This window comes from Anas acuta, chromosome 3 (assembly GCF_963932015.1).
Source record: "Anas acuta chromosome 3, bAnaAcu1.1, whole genome shotgun sequence".
In the NCBI taxonomy this organism is placed as follows: domain Eukaryota; kingdom Metazoa; phylum Chordata; class Aves; order Anseriformes; family Anatidae; genus Anas; species Anas acuta.
Genome location: NC_088981.1, coordinates 75,082,370 through 75,104,018, shown reverse-complemented (window position 1 = coordinate 75,104,018; position 21,649 = coordinate 75,082,370). Strand labels below are relative to the sequence as shown.

At 34.6% G+C, this 21,649-nt stretch overlaps 1 protein-coding gene across 4 annotated transcripts in view; it reads right to left on the bottom strand.

Moving 5' to 3' along the window:
* The window catches only part of ASCC3 (activating signal cointegrator 1 complex subunit 3), a 280,038-nt gene that overhangs the window by 96,220 nt on the left and 162,169 nt on the right, over window positions 1–21,649 (bottom strand). For all 4 annotated transcript variants that reach the window (XM_068677837.1, XM_068677841.1, XM_068677840.1 and 1 more), the window contains exons 15-16: window positions 6,827–7,018; window positions 6,275–6,499 (exon numbers count right to left, since the gene is read on the bottom strand). In XM_068677837.1, coding sequence (XP_068533938.1) covers window positions 6,275–6,499; window positions 6,827–7,018 — 417 coding nt within the window. The remainder of the gene's footprint in view (window positions 1–6,274; window positions 6,500–6,826; window positions 7,019–21,649) is intronic.

Here is a 21,649-nt window from a genome sequence, read left to right as displayed (position 1 = left end):
GTTGTACCAGCTGAACCATTGCCTCATTCTTAGCTGCTACCCATTTTTGGCAAGAGACCTGATCTACATAAAAGCAACTTCATATGCTTTTGAAAGCATGGAGCCTTTCCATATTTCCAACTGCTGCCTTCATTTTACTAGTTTTTCTCTCAGCTATTGATCTGCCTATAATAAATTAAGAATTTAAAGAATTCAAGCAGTGCTTCTGGCCTTTATTTGGTTTCTCTTTACAATTACAGCATGAGCATTTGGTGCATTTGGATTTCCTAAATGGTTTGTAACAAAAACCAGACTTCTTCCTAAATGTGTCATATTTTTATATACCAGTGCAGATTTGCTGGTGGTAATAAGAGGCTCTATTATGGCAAAGATGCCAGTGAGCATCTTCTTACTGTCTACACTTCTGTAACGAATCTGTCAACAACATAAAATTAGTCTTCCTATAGTGCTATTGTTACTGTCAAATGGACAGTGTCTATAAAATATTACCCAAACTAATGTGCTTCCTGTGACTATCTACTGATCAATATGATTGCGTATTTTTTAAACGTATTTACTGTTTCATAATGTTGCACACTAGGGAATAGTTATCTCCAACTAAATCAGAATGATTTCCAAAACACCTGTCCTTTTCAGGGGATTGCGATAATTTGGATCAAATCATCATATATATAATTTTAAGCTGATACTGAATAAAAAGAAATGAAGTTACTTTCAAAACCAACAAACAACCAAAACCAAAACAAACAAACAAACAAAAAACCAACCCTAACATAAAAAGTCATTGCATCACTCATATCAAACGACAAAACAAAGTTTCATGCACTTTTTACTCTAATGCTTTTTGGCATTTTTCATTGCTTTTTACTGACAAGAATTTACCACAGCAATCAACAAAATTCTGCTTGCATCTTTACCTGCTTTAAACTGCACTGCAGCCACAGGATCTGCACTAATTTAAAGCCACTACTGTTTTCAGATAACACTACTATTGCATGAAGTCTGAAAACAAACAGTTGATCTTCAAAGAAGTACAGAATATAGGATTGTTTCTCCTTTACAACCGTGGCTTAGACAATAATAAAATAATCATCTATACTATTTTATTCTGGCATCTAACCATAACAGTTTATTTTTTATCAGTTTTATATATTTATGTATTTACATTTCATACAGGAGTATTTGTTATTTCTGAAACCCAAAATTTAATTTTCTGTCTATACCAGTTGGTCAGTTTTATATACTTTTCTCCAAAATCCCCAAATCCTGTGGTAAAACTGCTGTAGTTGTAAGTAATTCTTATTATATTGCACACCATATATTTTCTATGTATCTTTAGATAAATTTAGATGGATACTCACTATGAAACTATTTTTTCCTTTTTCACTTCTACTATTTTGACAGGACAGGAGGATTAACTTCTTTAGGCTACATCTTTAATGTAACCAAATTATTTCTGCAGTGTGTACTAGCACTATTTTTCAGAGTACTACTGCATTTGATGGATGGACCATTTAGTGGATGAGGAATTGGCTGGATGGTAGCACTGAAAGAGTTGTGGTCAATGGCTCAATGTCCAGGTGGAGACCAGTGATGAGTGGTCCCAGGGGCAGGAATTGGGACTGTTATTATTTGACATCTGCGTCAGTAACATGGACAGTAGGATTGAGTGCAGCCCTAGCAAGTCTGCAGATGACACCAAGCTGTGTGGCACGGTTGGCATTCTGGAAGGAAGGGGTGCCATCAAGAGGGACCTGGACAGACTTGAGGGGTGGGCATTTACAAACTTCATGAGGTTCAACAAGGCTAAGTGCAAGGTCCTGCACCTGGGTCAGGGCAATACCAAGCACAAATACAGGCTGGGTGGAGAATGGATTGAGAGCAGCCTTGACGAGAAGGACCTGGGAGGTGCTGGTTAATGAAAAACTCAACATGAGCTAGCAATGTGCTCTTGCAGCCCAGAACGCCAACCACAAACATCCTGAGCTGCATCAAAAGAATTTTGGTCAGCAGGTCAAAGGAGGTGATTCTTTCCCATTACTCTGCTCTTGTGAGACCCCACCTGGAGTACTGTGTTCAACTCTGGGGTCCCCAACATAAGGACATGGACCTGTTACAGTGGGTCCAGATGGCCATGAGGATGATCAAAGGACACATGAAGAGAGGCTGAGAGTTGGGGTTCATCCTGGAAAAGGCCGCTTTGGGGACACTTTATAGTGGCCTTCCAATACTTAAAGAGTACCCACAAGAAAGATGGGGACTCTTTGTCAGGGAGTGTAGTTACATATATTACAAGGAGTAATGGTTTTAAACTAAAAGAGGGCAGATTAGATAAAAGAAAGACATTCTTCATTATGAGGGTGGTGAGGCACTGGAAAAGGTTCCTCCCAGGATGTGTTCAAGATCAGGTTGGGTGGAGCATTGAGTAACCTGGTCTGGTGGCAGGTGTCCCTGCCTGTGGCAAGGGGGTTGGAACTGGATGGGCTTTAAGGTCCCTTCCAGCCCAAACCATTCTATGATTTAATTTATTTTTTTCTTCTGCATAGAAAATTCAATGAATGTAAATTCACTTGCACTCTAAGAAAAACAAACAAATAAACAAATAAACAACAACAACAAAGAATACACAAACAAACAAAAAAAAAACAACAACTTTCCTTAAGTTGCCATACAACAGTCCCCTGTGATTTCTGGAATTGCCAGAAGATTTCTGCATTTTGGAACTACAGCTCAAATTAGAGGAGCAACCTGTTAAAACCACCCTCCCTTCTTCCCTCTCCAGAATATCATATGCTGGAAATGAATAGCTAATATCTTATACTGTCTTAATGAAGCATTACCAGCTGAGAGGAAACAGTGTACTCGGCTCTGGTGAGGCTGCACCTCGAGTACTGTGTTCAGTTCTGGGCCCCTCGCTACAAGAAGGACATCGAGGTGCTTGAGCGGGTCCAGAAAAGGGCGACTAAGCTGGTGAGGGGCCTGGAGAACAAGTCCTACAAGGAGCGGCTGAGGGAGCTGGGCTTGTTCAGCCTGGAGAAGAGGAGGCTCAGGGATGACCTTATTGCTCTTTACAGGTTGGTCTGTTCTCCCACGTGCCTGGTGACAGGATGAGGGGGAATGGGCTTAAGTTGCGCCAGGGGAGTTTTAGGTTAGATGTTAGGAAGAACTTCTTTACTGAAAGGGTTGTTAGACACTGGAACAGGCTGCCCAGGGAAGTGGTGGAGTCACCATCCCTGGAGGTCTTTAAAAGAGAAAAAAAAGCTCTACATCTAAAAAAAAGGTCTTTTTTTTAGATGTAGAGCTTAGGGATATGGTTTAGTGGGGACTGTTAGTGTTAGGTCAGAGGTTGGATTCGATGATCTTGAGGTCTCTTGCAACCTAGAACTTCTGTGATTCTGTGAGTGCTGAAACTCGAGTTTCAAGTCAAATCTTCTTTTTCTCAAATGCAATCACATCATATAAACACTATCTTCACCACATTAGAAAGTAGACTTCTTTTATCTCCACTACTCCTAAAAGGAGGGCTGTTCCAGATCACAGTGCAATTCATTCTTCTTCCAATATTGGCCAAAATTATGTTTTTTCTTTCTTGTAGCTCTAGTTCCCAGCTAGTGAGAGAGCTTTTGTACTTCCTTGGAAGCTTTCTTTTGCTAAACTAAATAAACAAAATGTTTTAAAGTATATCAATACGGTCTTTTCTGCACGCAGACACGCAGCAAACAAACAAACAAACCCTTAGCTTTTCTGCTGGAGCTCTGTGGAAAGAATACAAGAGATTCCTTACGTATTTCAGTTAGGCACATTAGCACATCCACATAACTTCTAGTCAATTTGGAGCAACACACAACATGCCTGAAAAAACAGCAGTGTACAGCTATGCCATTTGTTTTTTTACTATAAGTCAATCATAGAGATCTACACTGACCCACTTCTCAAAAGGTTCTTATTGCAAATTGTTTTTGTAATTCTACACTGACCTGACAGGTGGGAGGAACTAGAGTTCCACCATCAAAATAAAATAAAAATAATAATACTAAAAAAAAAAGAAAAAGAAAAAAACCACAGAACATAAGTTCTTTGTTGTGAAGAAAATATTCAACTCTTTATTCCTTCATCAGAAAGTATGTGAAGTCCACTGAAAAGCTCTTTCCTTGACTTATGTTACGTATTTGTCCTCTGTTTAGAACTCTGTTTCATTCTGAATACCTTCAATATGGGCATGCAAGATATGATTCTAACACAAATGGGAATTTTTCATTTTGTAACAAGAATCTTGCACCATACACGCTGCAGTTAAGAGATTTCCCAGAAAAAAAAAGGACTTGTCAAAGTGATCACATCTTTTTCAACTGTTATATCCAGAGCTGAAATATTTTTCAAATACTTTTGACTTTTGAAGTTCGAATACTGCACGCCTTACTGAATTGTACAGACTATCAGCAGAAGTTACTCTATTAAGGTAGTATGCTCTCTGAACAAGAAGTTTTGACTAACTTTCAGATAGAGGTAAAGGAAAAAGTATTCTAAATAAGAAGAAATACATTTGTTTATAGCTCATCATAGGTAATAGATTAGATTCTATTCTGTTTTTCCAAATTTCTGTTTTCATTAAGGTACAACACAAGCTGTATGTGTCGAACCACATTCGTTTTACTTAACTGGAGGAACTAAAGAGTAAGAAGCATGTTTAAAGTTAGGTACTTTAAATACTTCGGAGAGAGAGAATAAAGAATATAATAATAATAACAACAACAACAACCACCACCAAACAAACAAAAACACAACAACAACAAACAACAACAACAAAATGTCCTCTAGGAATGCACCTTGTGTTTCACTCACTAAAGAGGAAGCCTAGATCTGAAGGTATTTTATGACTTAGGACCAAACCTATCCCTGCTGATTTTTAGGGTGCTGAAAAGTGCAAGCAATCCTGGCTTTCACAACCAACTGTAGGACTTAAGCTATTTTTATTAATGTGATGAAGAGGGTTGGGAAAATTGCAAATGGCTCTTTCTCCTCACATTTGGATCCCATGTGCTGGGAGAGTTTAATTTCTCTCTCCCTGACTGTACTCAGACCACTTCAGAAACTTGAGTTAAAGAGGAATAGCTGTAAGGAAATATTTGCATCAGAGCTAAACCTTATTTGAGTTCTGATGTGTGACAGAACTTGGACAAAGGGAGAATACTTGAACAGAGAATTTTCCTATTAACAGGAACTGAATCAATAACTTACAAGAAACCTTAAAAGTTTTTTAAAGGTGAATTATCAAACTTAGTCATTTTTAAAGAAGAATCAAGGGATGAATCTTGACATTCTAAAAGGTCACCGCATCCGTTTCTGTTCCCTTCCAGAATTTCCTTTTAAAATTATTATTCATGATTGAATAACTGAAATGCTGAAATAACTTTAAAGTGATGATAAGGCAGAAAAAATACCAAAATATACTAGAATTATATAGACAAAACAGAACAAGCATCTTAAAACAGCAAGACCATCACTAATAGACCAAACAAATTTTACATCTTTAAGAATCATAATCACTGAAATGTCACTGGACATTTCAGTCTAGCTGAACTCCTTTACTTTCATTGAAGAAACCATAAGTGAGTTTGTAAAACTACATTCTTTTCTTCAGTTAAGCATGCTTAAATTTCTGAAGGCTCCTTTTAAAGAAGTGTGTGTGCTTAGCTTTTGAATAGTTTTAATATAATGGAGGTCAGTACTCTCAGTCTAAGCACAAATCTTTACATCTTCGGATGTGTTTTCTTTGAACCTGAAGTAAACTGAGAACTTGCAATTTATAATAAAGCAGTTGTGAAACTGAGAAACTGTGAAAGTGAGACCAAAGAGAAGAGTGTAAGCCAAGTACATTATTCTCCTTGTATATTGTGGTCAACCAAATGAAGTGAGTTTATTTATATAAAGATATGCTTTAATTTCTTGAAGATTTCAATTTGAAGTTATGCAGAATACTTACTGCTTAAATTCTAATAAGGCACTTCTGATTAAATGTAAATGCTAGGTGTTTCTACAGCTTTATCTTAATGATATTTGACCCTCCACACAAGTTATCTATTACCTTTTGTATAAGGCCTGCAATATTTTCATGTCTAACAGTTCGTTCCTCTTTAAAATATACACTTAAAGACTCACAGTAATATATGAAAATTCCATTTTAGATATTTCATGTGTGAAAATAATGTATTTTTTTTTAAATAATATTATTGCTGTTAGAGTTGCTAGTTGTGCTAAATAATTCAAAAGTTACCTCTGCATTTAGGTTGTCTGCAAGACTTTCAAGAAACTGGCTTTCAATTGGATTCTGCTGAGTAAGAAGAGTCAGGTAATGACTGAGTTTATCATGAGTTGTAATAATGATGCCTTCTCCGAATTTGTCAAACTGAGGCCGTCCGGCTCGACCAAATATCTGCATGACATCTAGAATTCCAAGGTCAACAAAGGAGCCTCTTTTTGCAGCATATATTTGTGTTCCCTGGTTGAGGAAAAGTTTATAAAAATTAACATAAACACACATGAATATAATCCTGATGAGCTGAATACTGAAATTAGGCAAATACAGCATGATTTCAGAAGTGTACTTTAACTAATCCTCTCATAATCTTTGATATATTTAAATCTTTACTATACAAACTAGACTCCCACTGGTGAGAATCAGTTTAATGAGATATAAATAACATTTCAAGTCAATCAGACATTTCCCCTCCAGCCCCCAAACCCACAATAAAGATCTTGCTATCTGTGCTTCTTTACAGTTTTCTTTTAAGACAGATAACCATGTGCAGAGTATATCATCTCTTACCTTAATAACAACAGCATGAGCAGGAAGATTGACACCCCAGGCAAGTGTAGCTGTACAAACTAGGACTTTGATATGTCCATTAGAAAACAAGTTTTCAACCAAACTTCTGTCTTGCCGCAGCATTCCTGCATGATGAATGCTAAATCCATCTGGAAACAGCTCACGTAACTGCTTATTTCTGGATCTCTGTACCTAGAATAGACAAGCATAAAAATTAAATTCACTTCCAATTACAGTACAAGAAGCCCTGTATTAAAAAAAAAAAAAAAAAAAAAAAAAAAGAAGAAAAAAATTATTATGAATCATATGAAAGGAACTATTTCTATTAATGTCAAGCTTTTTCTCAGCACCAATAGCTCACAATTTGCTATAAATTGATTTGAATTTTATTCTTACTTTCCAAAGAATATATACTTAATTGTTCAAAAGAATACTATTTAAAAAATAGAGCTTCATGTAGAACCGAGACCCAGGGATAACCAGCATGAACACTGAAAATAGACAATTCATGTACTTCTTTTATTTAAAATAAACTCTTTCAGACTATGCAAGCAGCTAGAACAGGCTTAAGTAGCAGGCCACAAACCATACTTAACATTACGAAAGGGATACCCTTCCCACCTCCAGCCATTGCATCATCTTGGCACAGTGTGGATTAAGAAGTTCACACTATGTAACCAAACAGTTCACCTACCCCTCATTTTCACATTTACATCCTCCCATGCACAGGAGGCTGGGATCTCAGTTAGCAAAAATCACAGGTCTTCCAAACTCTCTCCAAGTAAGATCCCCATAAGAATGTCTCCCTTATTTCTGGGTGCTAGCTTTGCCATGCTTCCTCTAAACTGAATAGGGACTCAAAGTTAAGAAAAGCTAATATCCCTTCCAAATACTAAAATCTGAGACTTGAATTGCTTTGGAGCGTGTCTTCCAGAAACAACAGGGAAGGAAAAGAGAAACCCAGCCATTTAAACAGGAAACCCAAACCTCTAGAGCTTATGCCATTTTAGCCGAATGGGAACCATTCTCTTTCTTTTCAGAAACATGGGTTTAGGCTAAAGCTCAAGCATCACAAAAGGTACAGCTCTTTCATTTTAACTAAGATGACAGGAGGAAGGGCAGGACAGTCCTGGTGTAAACTGGAATAAATGACCTTCAAACAAGGTTGTATGAGTTTACACCTTTGTGAGGCCACAAAGCATGCTTTATGAAAACTCTTTTTACCCTAGGCCCTGGCTATTGGTTCCTCAGATTTTCATGTTTCAACGTACTGATTTGCCACAAAAACTACTGATTTTCCTCCCATCTCTTTTGAATACCACTACTTTCCAAAACAGATCACTGCTGGCTATGACACCGGGGGGGTTGTGGTAATGACCACTCTGATCTTTCCCTAAAATAGATTTCTTTATTATCATTGCCAACAGAAAATCGGTACTTTTCTATAGACCACAGAAGAGTTAAGGGTATTTTAACTCTGGCACTGTACTTTCAGCCCTGTATATTATAGTGAATTATTTCTAGATCAAATTATGGTGTTTTTTTTTTTTTTTTTCCTCTCTCTTTTTTTTTTTTTCTCCTCTCCAGACTGTATATTTACTAGTATCTGACATACAGCCACTGAAAGTTGACTTAAGGGATACAGAGTGGGTAAAGTAAAGAAAAATATAGTTCATATTACTGGCATACTGCCAAACATGAACAATAAATCTCTGCAAACACAGGAATAAATAGGGAGATGGGAATGCAATTATAAAAGAGGACATGAAAAGAAAAATACTGTAGGAAAAACATTTTCTTAGCTTCATAATTATCCAATTTCTCAATATCTGATCTTTTCTGCTTTAGCTGTAATTATTTACTATTCATTTAAAGGAAATCAAATTCAGCTTTTAACTACAGAAGATTTTTTGACAAATTTAATTTGCACTGCAGTGTGTAAAAATGAATAAAAAAGAAGTTGAAAAAGTGGTTGTGCAGTTCATGCACCATTGTTTTATGAGCCAGAGAATGAAAAGAAATACTTCATAAAGAACACAAATGCACCAAGGACTGCATTGATAGTGTATCAGCAACAAATCCCACAGACGAAAGGCATGTGGAAAATTCACTTCAGTTGGAAAGCTAAGAATTTGAATTGATCTCGACTATGTTCAGAACTTTCTGTAATCATTTAACAATGAAATTAACTTGTATCTTAAATAAAGTAAATCTTCCTATGTGGTATGACAACCATCAGACATTCCAATTTTTTAGTAGAGCTTTTATTGGTCTCACACATCTATTTTAAAGGTATTAATGTAACTATTTTTTCAGAAAGCACAATTATTCAATATCAAATATTACACTGTAAAAATTATCTGTAGCTGAAAAAAGCCAAATCCTGCACTTAAGCCTCCACAATTTAAAAAGTACATAATTCTGTTTGTAACCTGATTGCTTATGTTGTATAATGTGGTTGAAAGACAGACCAATTTACTAATGGGAAAGTAGAAGAATAAAATCTTATGCTATATAGAGAAGGAAACTACTTTTTGTTTATAGCTAAAGGATGTACAATATCACTAACTCAAAGAAAGGTACTTGAGAATGTGAACACAGGAAAAAAGGAGGAGGAAAGGGAACACTGTATGCCAGAAATATTTGCCATTAACACGTGGCAATGACAATCTTGACTATAACTCAAGTACTTATAAGCTTAAGATTAATTAATCATGTAAAAACATGTAGTTACAACTATATACATGCTGTTGCATGTTTAGAAAGTATATTTAAATGCTCCTAAAATCTACCAATTTTTCTAAAATAATATGTTTGGAATATTTAATATTCATAGGTTTTGTCTAAACATTTATTGAATCTGTGACGTGCTAGACTTACAGGCTGAGGAGCAACCAATATAGAGATGCATTACATGAAATTTTACAGACATTAAGCCAAACAACCTGTATGTTTTATTTCATCATCAAAATGTTCATTTGTATTTTTTTAAACATCTAATTTTAAAATGAAAAACTCAAAGCTTATTTTTGACATAGCAAAAAACAAATGACAATCCAATAAAATAACTATATAAAATCCTGAAAATAATGACGTTTCCATTAACTGTACAGAAATTGACTTGATTTTCTTTCATAAATTTGTGGACATTTTAAATTACAGAGATAGCAGGCAAGTTAGTTCAAGAACAACTAAGTAACCAAATTCTACAAACACTTGACAAAATTTTTCTCAAAAAATATCAAAAGATATCTCAGGATGGCTTGGAAGACTGCTGACACAACATATATCCATTAATGGCAGCATATTTGCAAACAGACCTCCTAAGATTTCGCTTCAATGAATTGCATGGCTGTTCTGTTAAATCTAGAATTAAATTATTTCAGAGACAACAAAACAAGTAATTACTATATAACAGAAGTGAAACTAATAAAAGTTTCAGTACCCCCATCTTTTTCTATTACAGACTAAAGCATTTTGCTTAAAATGTATATGAAATAGTACGAAGTGTCTCAGGTGCATGGAGAAGTCATTGTTATGAGGTCTGGCACTGGTCGCCTGATTAGAATTGATTTTCTTTCCTCTCTCTTATTGCTCAAGAGGGCTGCAGATTTATGACCTTTGCTTACATGTGCATGTGCATTTAAAATACTATGCATTAAATAAATTCCTAGTTTAGCTTTCTGTCACCTACATCTCTCCTCTCAGAGTTTTGAATTTCATGTACTTCTTGATTAAGATATTAAAAATGCTGCAATTAGACACTTAAGAATATGTTTTTGAATTTTAATTAGAAATGAAGCACACAAAAGAAAAAAATATTTAAACAACCTTTAAAGATAACTCTTCACACTTCTTTACCTTCTACTTGCACCTCGTATCACAAAGGTATCATCATTCATAAAGACTATGTGATGCATGCTTTTTGTCTGAATACATCATGAGCCATAAAGAATTAAATTTTCAACAGGCTTATAGCTATTTTTTTTCTTATTTTATCTAAAAAAGAAGTAAAAAAAGAGCAATAAAGCTTGATTACAAGAAGCAGCTACGAATAACTGAAACTTCAGTTAATGTCTTTTTGTTAATCTCTGATTATTACGCTAATTAGGACAGAATAATATTGCCACTACTTGGTAAAATCACATTTTATTTTTTTTCTATATATTACTTATTTCTTCTTCATGCTTCCTCGTTCTGAAAAAACTTGTTTGCAACTTTGAATGTTGGTCGTTTTTTTCCACTAATAACATGGTTTTTTACTATCATGAATTTTCTTCCAGCAAAAGAAATGGCACAGACTGTTCTAGTATTTTTCTCACAATCACCTTAACTGCAGCAAAACTTCATGCTTATGACTGTAAGACTCAATCATTGTAATTTCCCTTCTGTGGAGTTCACAATAGGGTGGCACTTGTAGTTTGCTCAGAATGCACCTTCTTATTTGTTCACTGGTTTGAACAATTCTGAGCAATTTATTCCCATCCTTCATTCCTTACACGCTACAAAGTACCATCTCTTAATTTTGAGGCCTTGTTGGCTTCATTTGCTGAGTGCTTGCACTCAGCACAGGTATCACAGACATCTAAAACAAACAAGGTATCTTTTGCTGCAGCTTTCGATGAATGGTAACTTTAATTAGTGTTACTACTGTGTGATGAATGCAGCTCAGTTATTTCCAAAACAACTAATTTGTAACATTCCTAAAGACATCAGAAAATGTAATTCCCTGGCTAACCTGATTTTTTTTAAGTTGCAACAAAATGAGCTTCCTTTAATTCCAATTAATTTCACTGCTGAATCTTCTCTTCCTACCTCACTTAAAAAATACTGACTCCATTTCAAAATTTGTGAGATTAAGGTAAAATAAGTTTTCATCCATTTAGGAAGTGAAGAGGGAAATCTATCAGAACAGCAGTATATATAAGGACCAAGAGAAAGGGAAAGAAATGCTCACAGGATTGCATGGTTTTGCTTTAGGATTGCATTCACTATTTTTGCTTTTCAGAATTCACTATTTTAATATTACATATTAATTAATCTATACAAGCCAAACGATATTCTATTATTTAAAACTGCTGTTTCAAAGGGGAGAGATCAAAATAGTGAAAAAATATCTATGACAAGGGCTCTTTAAGTATGAAGTCAAAATATAATAGTTTCTTATTACAGGAGAAAGAAAGCAAACATGACTTTAAGGTGCACAGTTAGAACAAAAATATGAAATACAGAGAAAATACTAAACCATGATGACAAGCAGTAACACTACCACAGAGTTTATGCAAAAAACTGAACTTGAAGAAAAATATATTGGAGTCTAAAGGGAGAAAAAAGGAATGCATCTGAGCTATAATGATTTTACCTGAGGACTCTCTTTTATGAGTTAGAACTTTTATTTGTATTATTCAACTTGTACTGTCTGCATAATAACTAAGCTATCAGCATTTGTTTCTAGGGCAAGGATGAAGTGTCATGTTATGCAGCAGGAGCAAAATTAAATTAGTATTTTATTACAGAAGCAAAGAATTAGCTTTTCAAATAATTTTTCCCTTAAGGATTTAAAAGTTGACTACGTTGCTGTGATGAATATATACTAAACTATTGGTCCCTATCTTGTCTTACTTCCTATCTCTTAAGAAACAACATAAATTATTTACTTTAATGTAAATTATATTTACATTATATTAAACATAATATATAAAATTTTCAAATACGTCTATGCTTTAGAATAGGAAGCTCTGTAACTGATATTAAGAAAAAAATAAAATTAATTCTTCCAGAAAATATGAAATCTAGACAAAAAGAGAGGACTTCTATCAGACACAGCTCCCTTCCTAAGAACCTGTTTACCTAAATTTATAATTGCCTGACCTATTAATGTTCTCTGCCATACATCAAGATTAGGGACAGAAGGAATGCTACTTTAAGAAGACTTAGTTTATAGATTTCAACTTAGAGATGCCTACATTGATGATGTCACGATGCAGGCAAATTGTATAATAAATTGAAACTGGAGGAAGCAGATAATGAGGGCACAGATTTATTACATATAGCTTAAAGAATATGAAATCAAAGAAGTTTATTTCTTTATTTACTTATTAAAAAATGACAGGAGATCTGTTCATCGGCTGATTTATGTTGACAGAAATAAAGGTGCCGTTATTTACAGTCTGGCTGTAAAAACCTTCTAAATCACATATAAATAACTTGTCACGAAGCTCTTCTATAAAGTTATATATGTCACTTTGAAAATGATACCCAACAGTTTAATACACTGGATTGAGGTAGTGCTTCTTTGTTGATATGCCCTCTCACTACTTCTCTTGCTCTTTCCTGGGAACAGCAGCACTGGCATCACTGCTCACACTGCAGCTGGTTTCTGTGGAGAACTCAGACTACCAAGAGCTCTACTCAGTGGAAAGGACTTGCATGACCTAGCAGATCACTGAATGTAGACGGACGCAGGCTGGCCAATATGCTATTCTACTTAATAAGTATGCACGCTCATTCTCTAAACCTTCACTTTTTAAATGTATCTATCTATTAACTTTGTATAGATATCCTGAAGTAATATCTCTGTCCAACACTTACTCTTTTACTGAGTTATAATTAGCAGGTACCTGGCAAGATAGTATTTGAAGAAGGTAATTCTGGCAAACAAATGTGAATCAGTTTGAATTTCTCCTGGAAGAGTCAATAATCTAATTGTCTCCCTCTGGAGATTTAAGTTCACTGTATTAAAGTTAGAATTGTTTAAACCTATGAGTTACTGCTCTGATCAATTTACTGAAATCACCTCAGTAACTTTTGTAAAGTGCTCTAAAAATACGTCTGAAGGAGAAAGAAAGGAGAGTAGTGTGACTGCTTTGCTTAAACATATTCCTCAGTAGCATATCCTATCAATATAAATGTAAGGATAACAATTTGAATGAACAACATCAGGAACAGAACTCAGGACTAATTTTCTTTATTATAGTATTACAACCATTTTTCTTCTGAACCTTCTCTTTGCGTGCATGCAGGTTTCGTCTATTGAGGGTTGTCTCCTGTCAATTTATAATTTATAAATACTTGTTTAGAATAGGAATCTGTCCTTATTCCTCAGTGGAGCACAGACTGCTTTTCAGTTGTTGCACTAAAAGTAATTCTCTCTACACGTACACACACGTGCACATAATTTTCGCCAGAACAGAGCTAACCCTAACCCTCTTCAGTGAAAGTTTTCAAAATACTTCAGGTCTATATAACATACTGATTTGCTGTTATTTGTAAAACACAGAGAAAGTCCCTGCAGAGTTCAAAGAATTCTGTTTCAGTGTTTTTAAACCACAATTAGCAGAACTGTACTAAAAATAGAAACGAGGAAAAGTCCAGACAATTAGGAACAACTGCCAAGAAACCTATGCAAGCTATGACTGAAATAATAGCCTCATTTTTTCAAAGCCATAATTTTATTTATTTATTTATTTATTACAGAGTAGGTGTTTGCAGAAATTCTTTGAAGAAAAAACTTGGGAAGCTATTTTTCTTTTTAAACGAAAATGAATTCTGTAAATACAGACCAAATAGACTTTTCTGCTTTCAAAAGTGAGGAATGAAGTGCTTTAATAAAGAAAAAACATGAATTATTGCTGGAATACTTCTCATGCACTAGTGGTAACTGTTTATATGATACTAGTGGTACTCTTTATATGATAGACAATAGTGTGGTTTTGACAAAATAATGAAGGTTTAAAATGTACTTTGCAGTTGTACAAGTAGGATTCTTGTCTTTATGCTCCAATCAGTGAATATGTTCACAAAATACCTATAGAGTATCCTTGTGTTTTTGATTCACAATAAAAGATGTAAGACAGAATTTCTGCTATGTTTTTCTTTTGCCCTGGCCTTATTATCACAGATCATAACCTATACATTGCATAAGATTGTGTCTCATCCAATTGACAGATTAAGGAGTGATGAGTAGTATTAAAGAACGGATTGGTATGTTGTCCAGAAACATCTTGCATTATTCATTGTGATCTTTTTACAGTACCCCTGTGTTTTTCACTGAAAAAGGTTGGTGCATAGAGAATGAAATAAGACTCTATGGGAGGACGAAGAACAGCAATCAATCAGATTTAAAACACTGAACAAGAGTTAAACATTATGTTTAATCTTTGATTCCTTGGTTCTGTAATCTGCAATACAGAAGATACAAGTGTTTATGGACCCCAGTGTTGAGAGAAGCTAAGAAAACTTAGTATTGCTAAAATATGACATTTCTGAGCAAGCCAGACAAGCCAAGAATGAAAGAATAATAAATGCAAATTTGACCATGCACAAAAGATGGCTTTGTAACAAGTCACTAGGGATTTAGACATAGATTCAAATTATCTCACTTAATGCCTAGCTGTTATAAAGAAAAAAAAAAAAGAGAGAAAGAAAAAAGAAAAACAAACAAACAAAACCCACCTATTTGTATAGATAACACACTAACTCAATTTGAACCAGAATTTAATAACATGGACCAGTGTAACTTAATATTTCAGGTAAAGCCAGACTGGGGTGTCTATCTTACAACTGAAGGAATTAATGGTACTCAGGTAACAAGGTTTAAGAACTTAAAACGAAAAACAATTCTATGTAAACACAAATGGGAACCAGCACTAGATTCAGAAAGGAAATGTTCATAATGACTCAGCTTAGCACCATCAACTAGTGAAAATACAAGAAGAATAAAATACACATTTAATTTCCTAATTAATTTTCATATTTTGTAGAATGATAAAAATATTTCTATTGTTTATAGAAAATGTAATATAAATTACGCAAAGACATTTTTGCACTACTTCAGTATGATGTAAATCTGCACTCTACAGTGAACAGAAGTGTTAAAATATTTCAGCTTAGCAATAACATGAAAATGAACATCAATTAAAATTGAATTAATTTCATAACAGGATTTTCAAATGCATGCAAAATCATATAAAGCTTTGGTTTTCTTTCTCATCAATTTAGAATCATACTGTTCTCTCCCTGGGAATAGATGTATGAAATATATAAAATGCAGAAAAGTATCTATACTTCTCTGGCCCTTGAGACAAGTAGCTCTGCTGCCATATTTGTTAACCACTTGGACTGCAGCAATGAAGGAGTCATCAGTCTTGGTCCATTTTGAGGGCAGCAGAAGGTGTTTTCAGCCTGCTGTTATAGAAACTAGCCAGTAGGGAACACATATAACAATGAAAAGAAATTGATACAGGGAGAGTTTGATGACATGCAAGGGCAGCATGGCAACAGCAAGGATGAATTTGTACCGGTTTCAGTTCAAATACTGACATCCTCCAGAGACCTAGTTAAACCTTTTGTTGCTGTGCTTAACTGTGTAGAAATTTCAATATTTCTGCTTCAACAGAAATCTGATATTGCATGGTTTCTGCAGAAGTATTTGTTATATCTGAGAACACCTCCTTTGCTTCTCCGTAATACTCAAAACTGCCACTCTGCTGAGCCATGAAAATAAAATCTATCTGCGAACAGTAAAACAGTAAGCGTATTTCTCATTTCATAATTAAACTATAACAGTCCACAGCAGCTTCTCAGCTATGCAAAGTGACATATTGAGGATTCTTCAGAAGAAAGGAATTTCTCTTTAAAGTTTTGTAGGTAATTGTAAAGGTGAATTAATAATCTATAGGGTTTTCAAACAACTTTCGACCAGCATCAGTACGTGGGACCATAAAAAACTAACATTTATCTTAAAACAGGAAAATAATTGTTTCCTTTTAGAGAGAAACTGTAAGTATTAGTTGTCTTTTGTTTCGGTATTGTGGCTTGTTCTTTTCACTTTTCTAGCTCCTGCCCTACAAGATGGAAAAAAAGTAAACATCATATAAAGCAGAAATGATAAAAGAAAATGTAGAATAAAAGTAGTTCCTAAACAAAAAAAGTCAAATTATGCTCTCAATTCATTAGTTGACTTGAACTACGTAATCTCAACTTTAACAAGAAAAAACTAGCACATCAGAACATCTGCATCACGATAAAAATATTTTTTTCCTTGATACATGTACAGTACCCAGATCCATTAAAAAAAAAGAAAAATCATGGTGTAATTAGCGTCCCATAAAAGGTTAGCATACTATTTTTGTGCATTAACAATGTATTATACAACTCTCAGATTCAAAGATGTTTTACTCCTCTTGTCTCTTTGCTATTCTACAAGAGTTCCAAGGATTTGAGATGTAGTTCAGTGTCACCAAATGTCAAATTTTATAAGAAAAACTTCTGAAAAATCTTAAAAGAAAATGAAAATTTATGGATGTTTATGATTTTCCATATGTTCATATAGTCTCATCTGATTAATTATGAGTGATAATTAAATATCTAAGTACTAAAAAAAAAACAACAAACCTATACGGAAATTAATAGACCCATAAATTGTGGGACCTGCTTTCCTGTGAATATTTTATTCCTTGTGCCCATGTCCTGACTCAAATGCACACCTTATCAAATTTCCATAACTTTACCTCTCTCAGAATTATCTCCTTGCCTTAACTGTTTTCCACTGTATGATTAGGACAAAAAACGTATCATAGGGATACGTATCAACTGTAGGACTTATGATCAATGCTGCAGTCAGCATATTATCAACACCTTTGACAACTGTGTTGTCTTTTTCATTATTTTTATCTCAAACTGCAAGCAGGCTGCTCTCACAATCTCTGCTGCCTCAGAGTACAACTGTGAAGCCTGTGAACTATTATAAATTGTGCAAAGTCAGATTCAGAGGTAACACGGTGTCTTTACACACCTGGAAGGGCACAGAAGTAGCATCTAATATGTGCTGTACCAAGAAAGTTTATATTACTATACTAATTTTGTCCAGCAGACTTGGGAATTTAAAGACAGATTGTCAGTTAAACTGAAGCAACTATTAGGCTTTTTACCAGAGGAAACCAGATGCTCAAAGAAAGAAGCACTCCACAGAGCTTGATTTTACAACGAGATCCTGTTCAAATGAGGGATATTCCAACAGACCTCTGCTAAATTATGAGATCCCTTGGGAGAAAAAGGTTTTAATATTTATTATGCCTTTCTCCTTTACTTTATTAAAAAGAAAAAAAAAAAAAGTAAAACCCCAACAACAAAATCTCTCCATATCCAGCCTTTATAGTCACATTATTAATAATGTCACATTATTTATAATTGGTAATTATAAAATTACCAATTTTATATTTTGTACTTCATGAAGCCTGCATGAAAATTGCCTTGTAAAGTTTAAAAATCACACAGATGAGACAATTATTTACAATTAAATTTGGCTTTGAGAGATTGTATTCTACCTCTACCATAATTTAAGCATGTACCTAGCACATACAGCTGACACCTTTGAGCAAAGGAACACATATCTTTTTTTTTTTTTTTTTTTTTAATTTTTACAACCTATTTACACACATTTTGAGACCAAAATATTGTGTCAATGTTAGTTCAACCATCTGCTTTGTAAACAAGATTAGAAATCTTCTGTGAAAACTAAGGAGTTCACTATTATTAAGGTACTGTAATCTGTAAACCGTTATTTTAAAGCTGGCTAAACAGTTTCTTCAGCGAGCAAATTTAAAGGTCTTGTGCACACAGCACATAGATTTTAGAGGAAATTTAAGAAAATATCTCATCTATATTAAGTATACCATAGAGAATTAACTACACGGCAGAGGGAAAAGTAAGGAGACTGCTACTTTCTCACTTAATGCAGTGCATAGAAGCACAAAACATGACAAGGGAGTTGCTGTGCTGCTTCGGCAGACCCCCTCCAACCTGGATTAATTTCCAGTTTCCATATTCTGTTTACTTGTTGTGCATACATTAGTACTAATGACTGTTCAAAGTGTTAAAAACCATACTGTGAGCTCCATTTTTTTTTTTTTAAAAATTAATTATATGAAGTCTTCTTTACAATTAATATTCATATCTGTTCAAATCATTACATCCTTCATGCATTTCATCTCTGAAAAAATATTTCTCATCTCACAACTTTGCCTTCTGTTAAGAGCAGCCTAATCTCAAAAGGCTTTGCAAAATGCTTTACCTAGAATTTGAATTTGTATCTGTAATGCGGCATTTGCTGGGCTGTTGGGACATTGAGTTTGACTCAATGACCCTTTTGGGTTCCTTCCAAACATATCCTGTGATTCCATGACTCTGGAAGGAAAGAAAATACTAAACAATATCCACTTCCCTTAAAGCTAATGTATCTGTGTAATTTACTGCTTCAAGTAATTAATAACATTTTAGAACGAATATCTCCATGCTGTTTTAATGGCAAAAAAAAATGAAGTTGATGTAAAAAAATATATATATACACAAATAAAAGTGTATTTTTTTTTTCCTTACATGAAGAATGAAAACTAGTACAATCCATGTAAAACAACTCTATAACTAACACACTGCAATCACTTTCAAAGCATATTAATAGCTTTCCAGTATGGAAGAAGAGAAACTTTCCCAGAAGGCACAGAAGTGAACCAAATGGCATGGTTCAGTGCTAAAGCAAACATCAAATTTGTGAAGTTTTGTAACACACACATACTACAGGGTTATCACCAGTATATCAGATTTCAGTGGTTTCAAGATGGTATTACTGTATTATGAATTAAAATCAGAATAAAAGGAGAGCAGAATCTTTGACTCATGTAATCCCTATGAACTTTTAATTAGATTAGAGTAACAAACATTTTTAAAGCTCTTACTGTTTTGCTTGATTTTCTCATGCTCTTTGGAAGTCAATATAAAACATTATATGATATATAAAATAAAGTAATTGATAAAAATAATATAATATATAATATAGATAAATAAGATATGTCAGAAAAGCAAACTTGGTGATCATATTACCTTTAGAAATTGGTTAACATACCTAAGAATATTTTACTTTGCAAATTCCAGTCTAAATCTCTGAAGCTATTCAACAGAAGTATTTCCTTCTGCTAATTCTGTATTTGAGGATTTCAGACAATTTTTAAATTGTTTTTTGAGCTCCAAATATGGAATGGCCGATTATCTTGCTCCAGAAGTTTAGCACAGAATAGAAACACAGAGGCTACACTTACTTGCAGCACTGGTATTATCTTCACTATCCCCAGTGACCATTTGCTGGAGGAAAACCTATTGTGCCTCTCTTCTGTGATAGCATCAGACAACCTTTCTAATCAGATTTATAGAAGCAGACTGACAACTTACAATTTTGGCACAGTCTTTCAATCTTGAGAGCAACCTAGAAAAGATTTCCTACTCCATTTCTTCTTTCAGAAGACATCACTTCAGATAACTGGATAGTTCCATCATATTTGTTTAATCTGTACCCTGCTAAAGCTGAAGATAAAAGGGCCAGCTAATGCTGTCTGATGTGGAGAAATGCCCCTAGAAAGTAAAGTAACTGCCATACCGTTTGAGACAGGCCACCCTGCCAGCAGCTTGATATAGCAGGGCTCTGTTAGAGATTATGACACCTACGCTGTAGCTGTCTACACGCAGTTCTGTAAAGCTGTAGTCTAATCACCCTTCACAGCAGACAGGCATCAGGCAGTGAGGGCTTCCACAGCATTTCTGCCCCCCTGCCTGTCCAGTGTGTGCCCCCGGTTGAGCTCAGTCATCCTCCCCCATCCAGGCTCCACCGCCTGAACCATGGTGAACTCTACCTACTGGAACAGGAGCTCAGACACATCACACATTTGTAGGTTCCGTGTGCAGACTACTAAAACCTCTGTGCTACGTCTCACCCGGGAGACCACTCAGCTGTCATGTTTCTGATTTAGACTAGTGACCAAAAACTATCCAGGAAAGAAACAGACAAAATAGACCCTCAAATGACTTTACATTGCAACAAATTTCTATTGTAACTGACTCAGGTGGCATTATATCAACACTTCCAGATGGCACATATCAACAATAGCTCTTAAATATCACTTACTATTCTGAGTAAATTGGAACCTACTTGAACTTGCATTATCTGTCCTCGCACTAATCCCTGCTTATTCTGATACCGAATACTTCCTCTCACAGACAAACTGAAGGAACAATTGAAAAGTTAATGGCCCTACACATGAAAATTGATCACATCATCCTGTGGCTTTAAATGCCTGAACATAACAGAACCACAGAACATTATAGTAAAAATAGGAATGGAGAGTTTACACTGTTTCTACTGGTGACAGTGGTAACTTATTCAGAAGGCATCATTTATCATAAAGTCAGTTCATCCTCCTTAGAACCCCCAAATATAAATCATGCATCTTCCCATAATATGTTACCTTACCACAGCCCTTCCCTTGCCACGGACAAGTTCTCTGTAGGTGAAAAAAGGTTTCCACTAACACAAATATTGAGTTGTTCTATTTACTATTAACTCTTATTCCAGCAATCAAAACAATTATTAATTAATGGATCTGGAAAAATAAATGCTTAAAATTGTTGGATACAAATTTTTAGCTTTCTAAAACATGCATTGTTTTACCAACAGTGAATGTAGCCCATATATTATTATACACATACTTTATAAACATATATATACACACACAATACAAATATATTATACATTATACTTAACTACATGTGAAACTTTTCCATGCTGTATTTTATACTATGATACATTAATGAGTGTAAGAAGATAAGCAAGGAAGAAAGGAAGGAAGAGAAAGAGGGAATAAGAATAAATTATCTCCAAAATTTCATATGAATGTAAAGAAGCCATCTTTTTGGTCAAGCAGATTTTCACATTTTTTTTTTTTTTCCAGAATTAAGCATGAAGGCAGAGTCCCAAAGGCTCCTGGAACTTTTCAT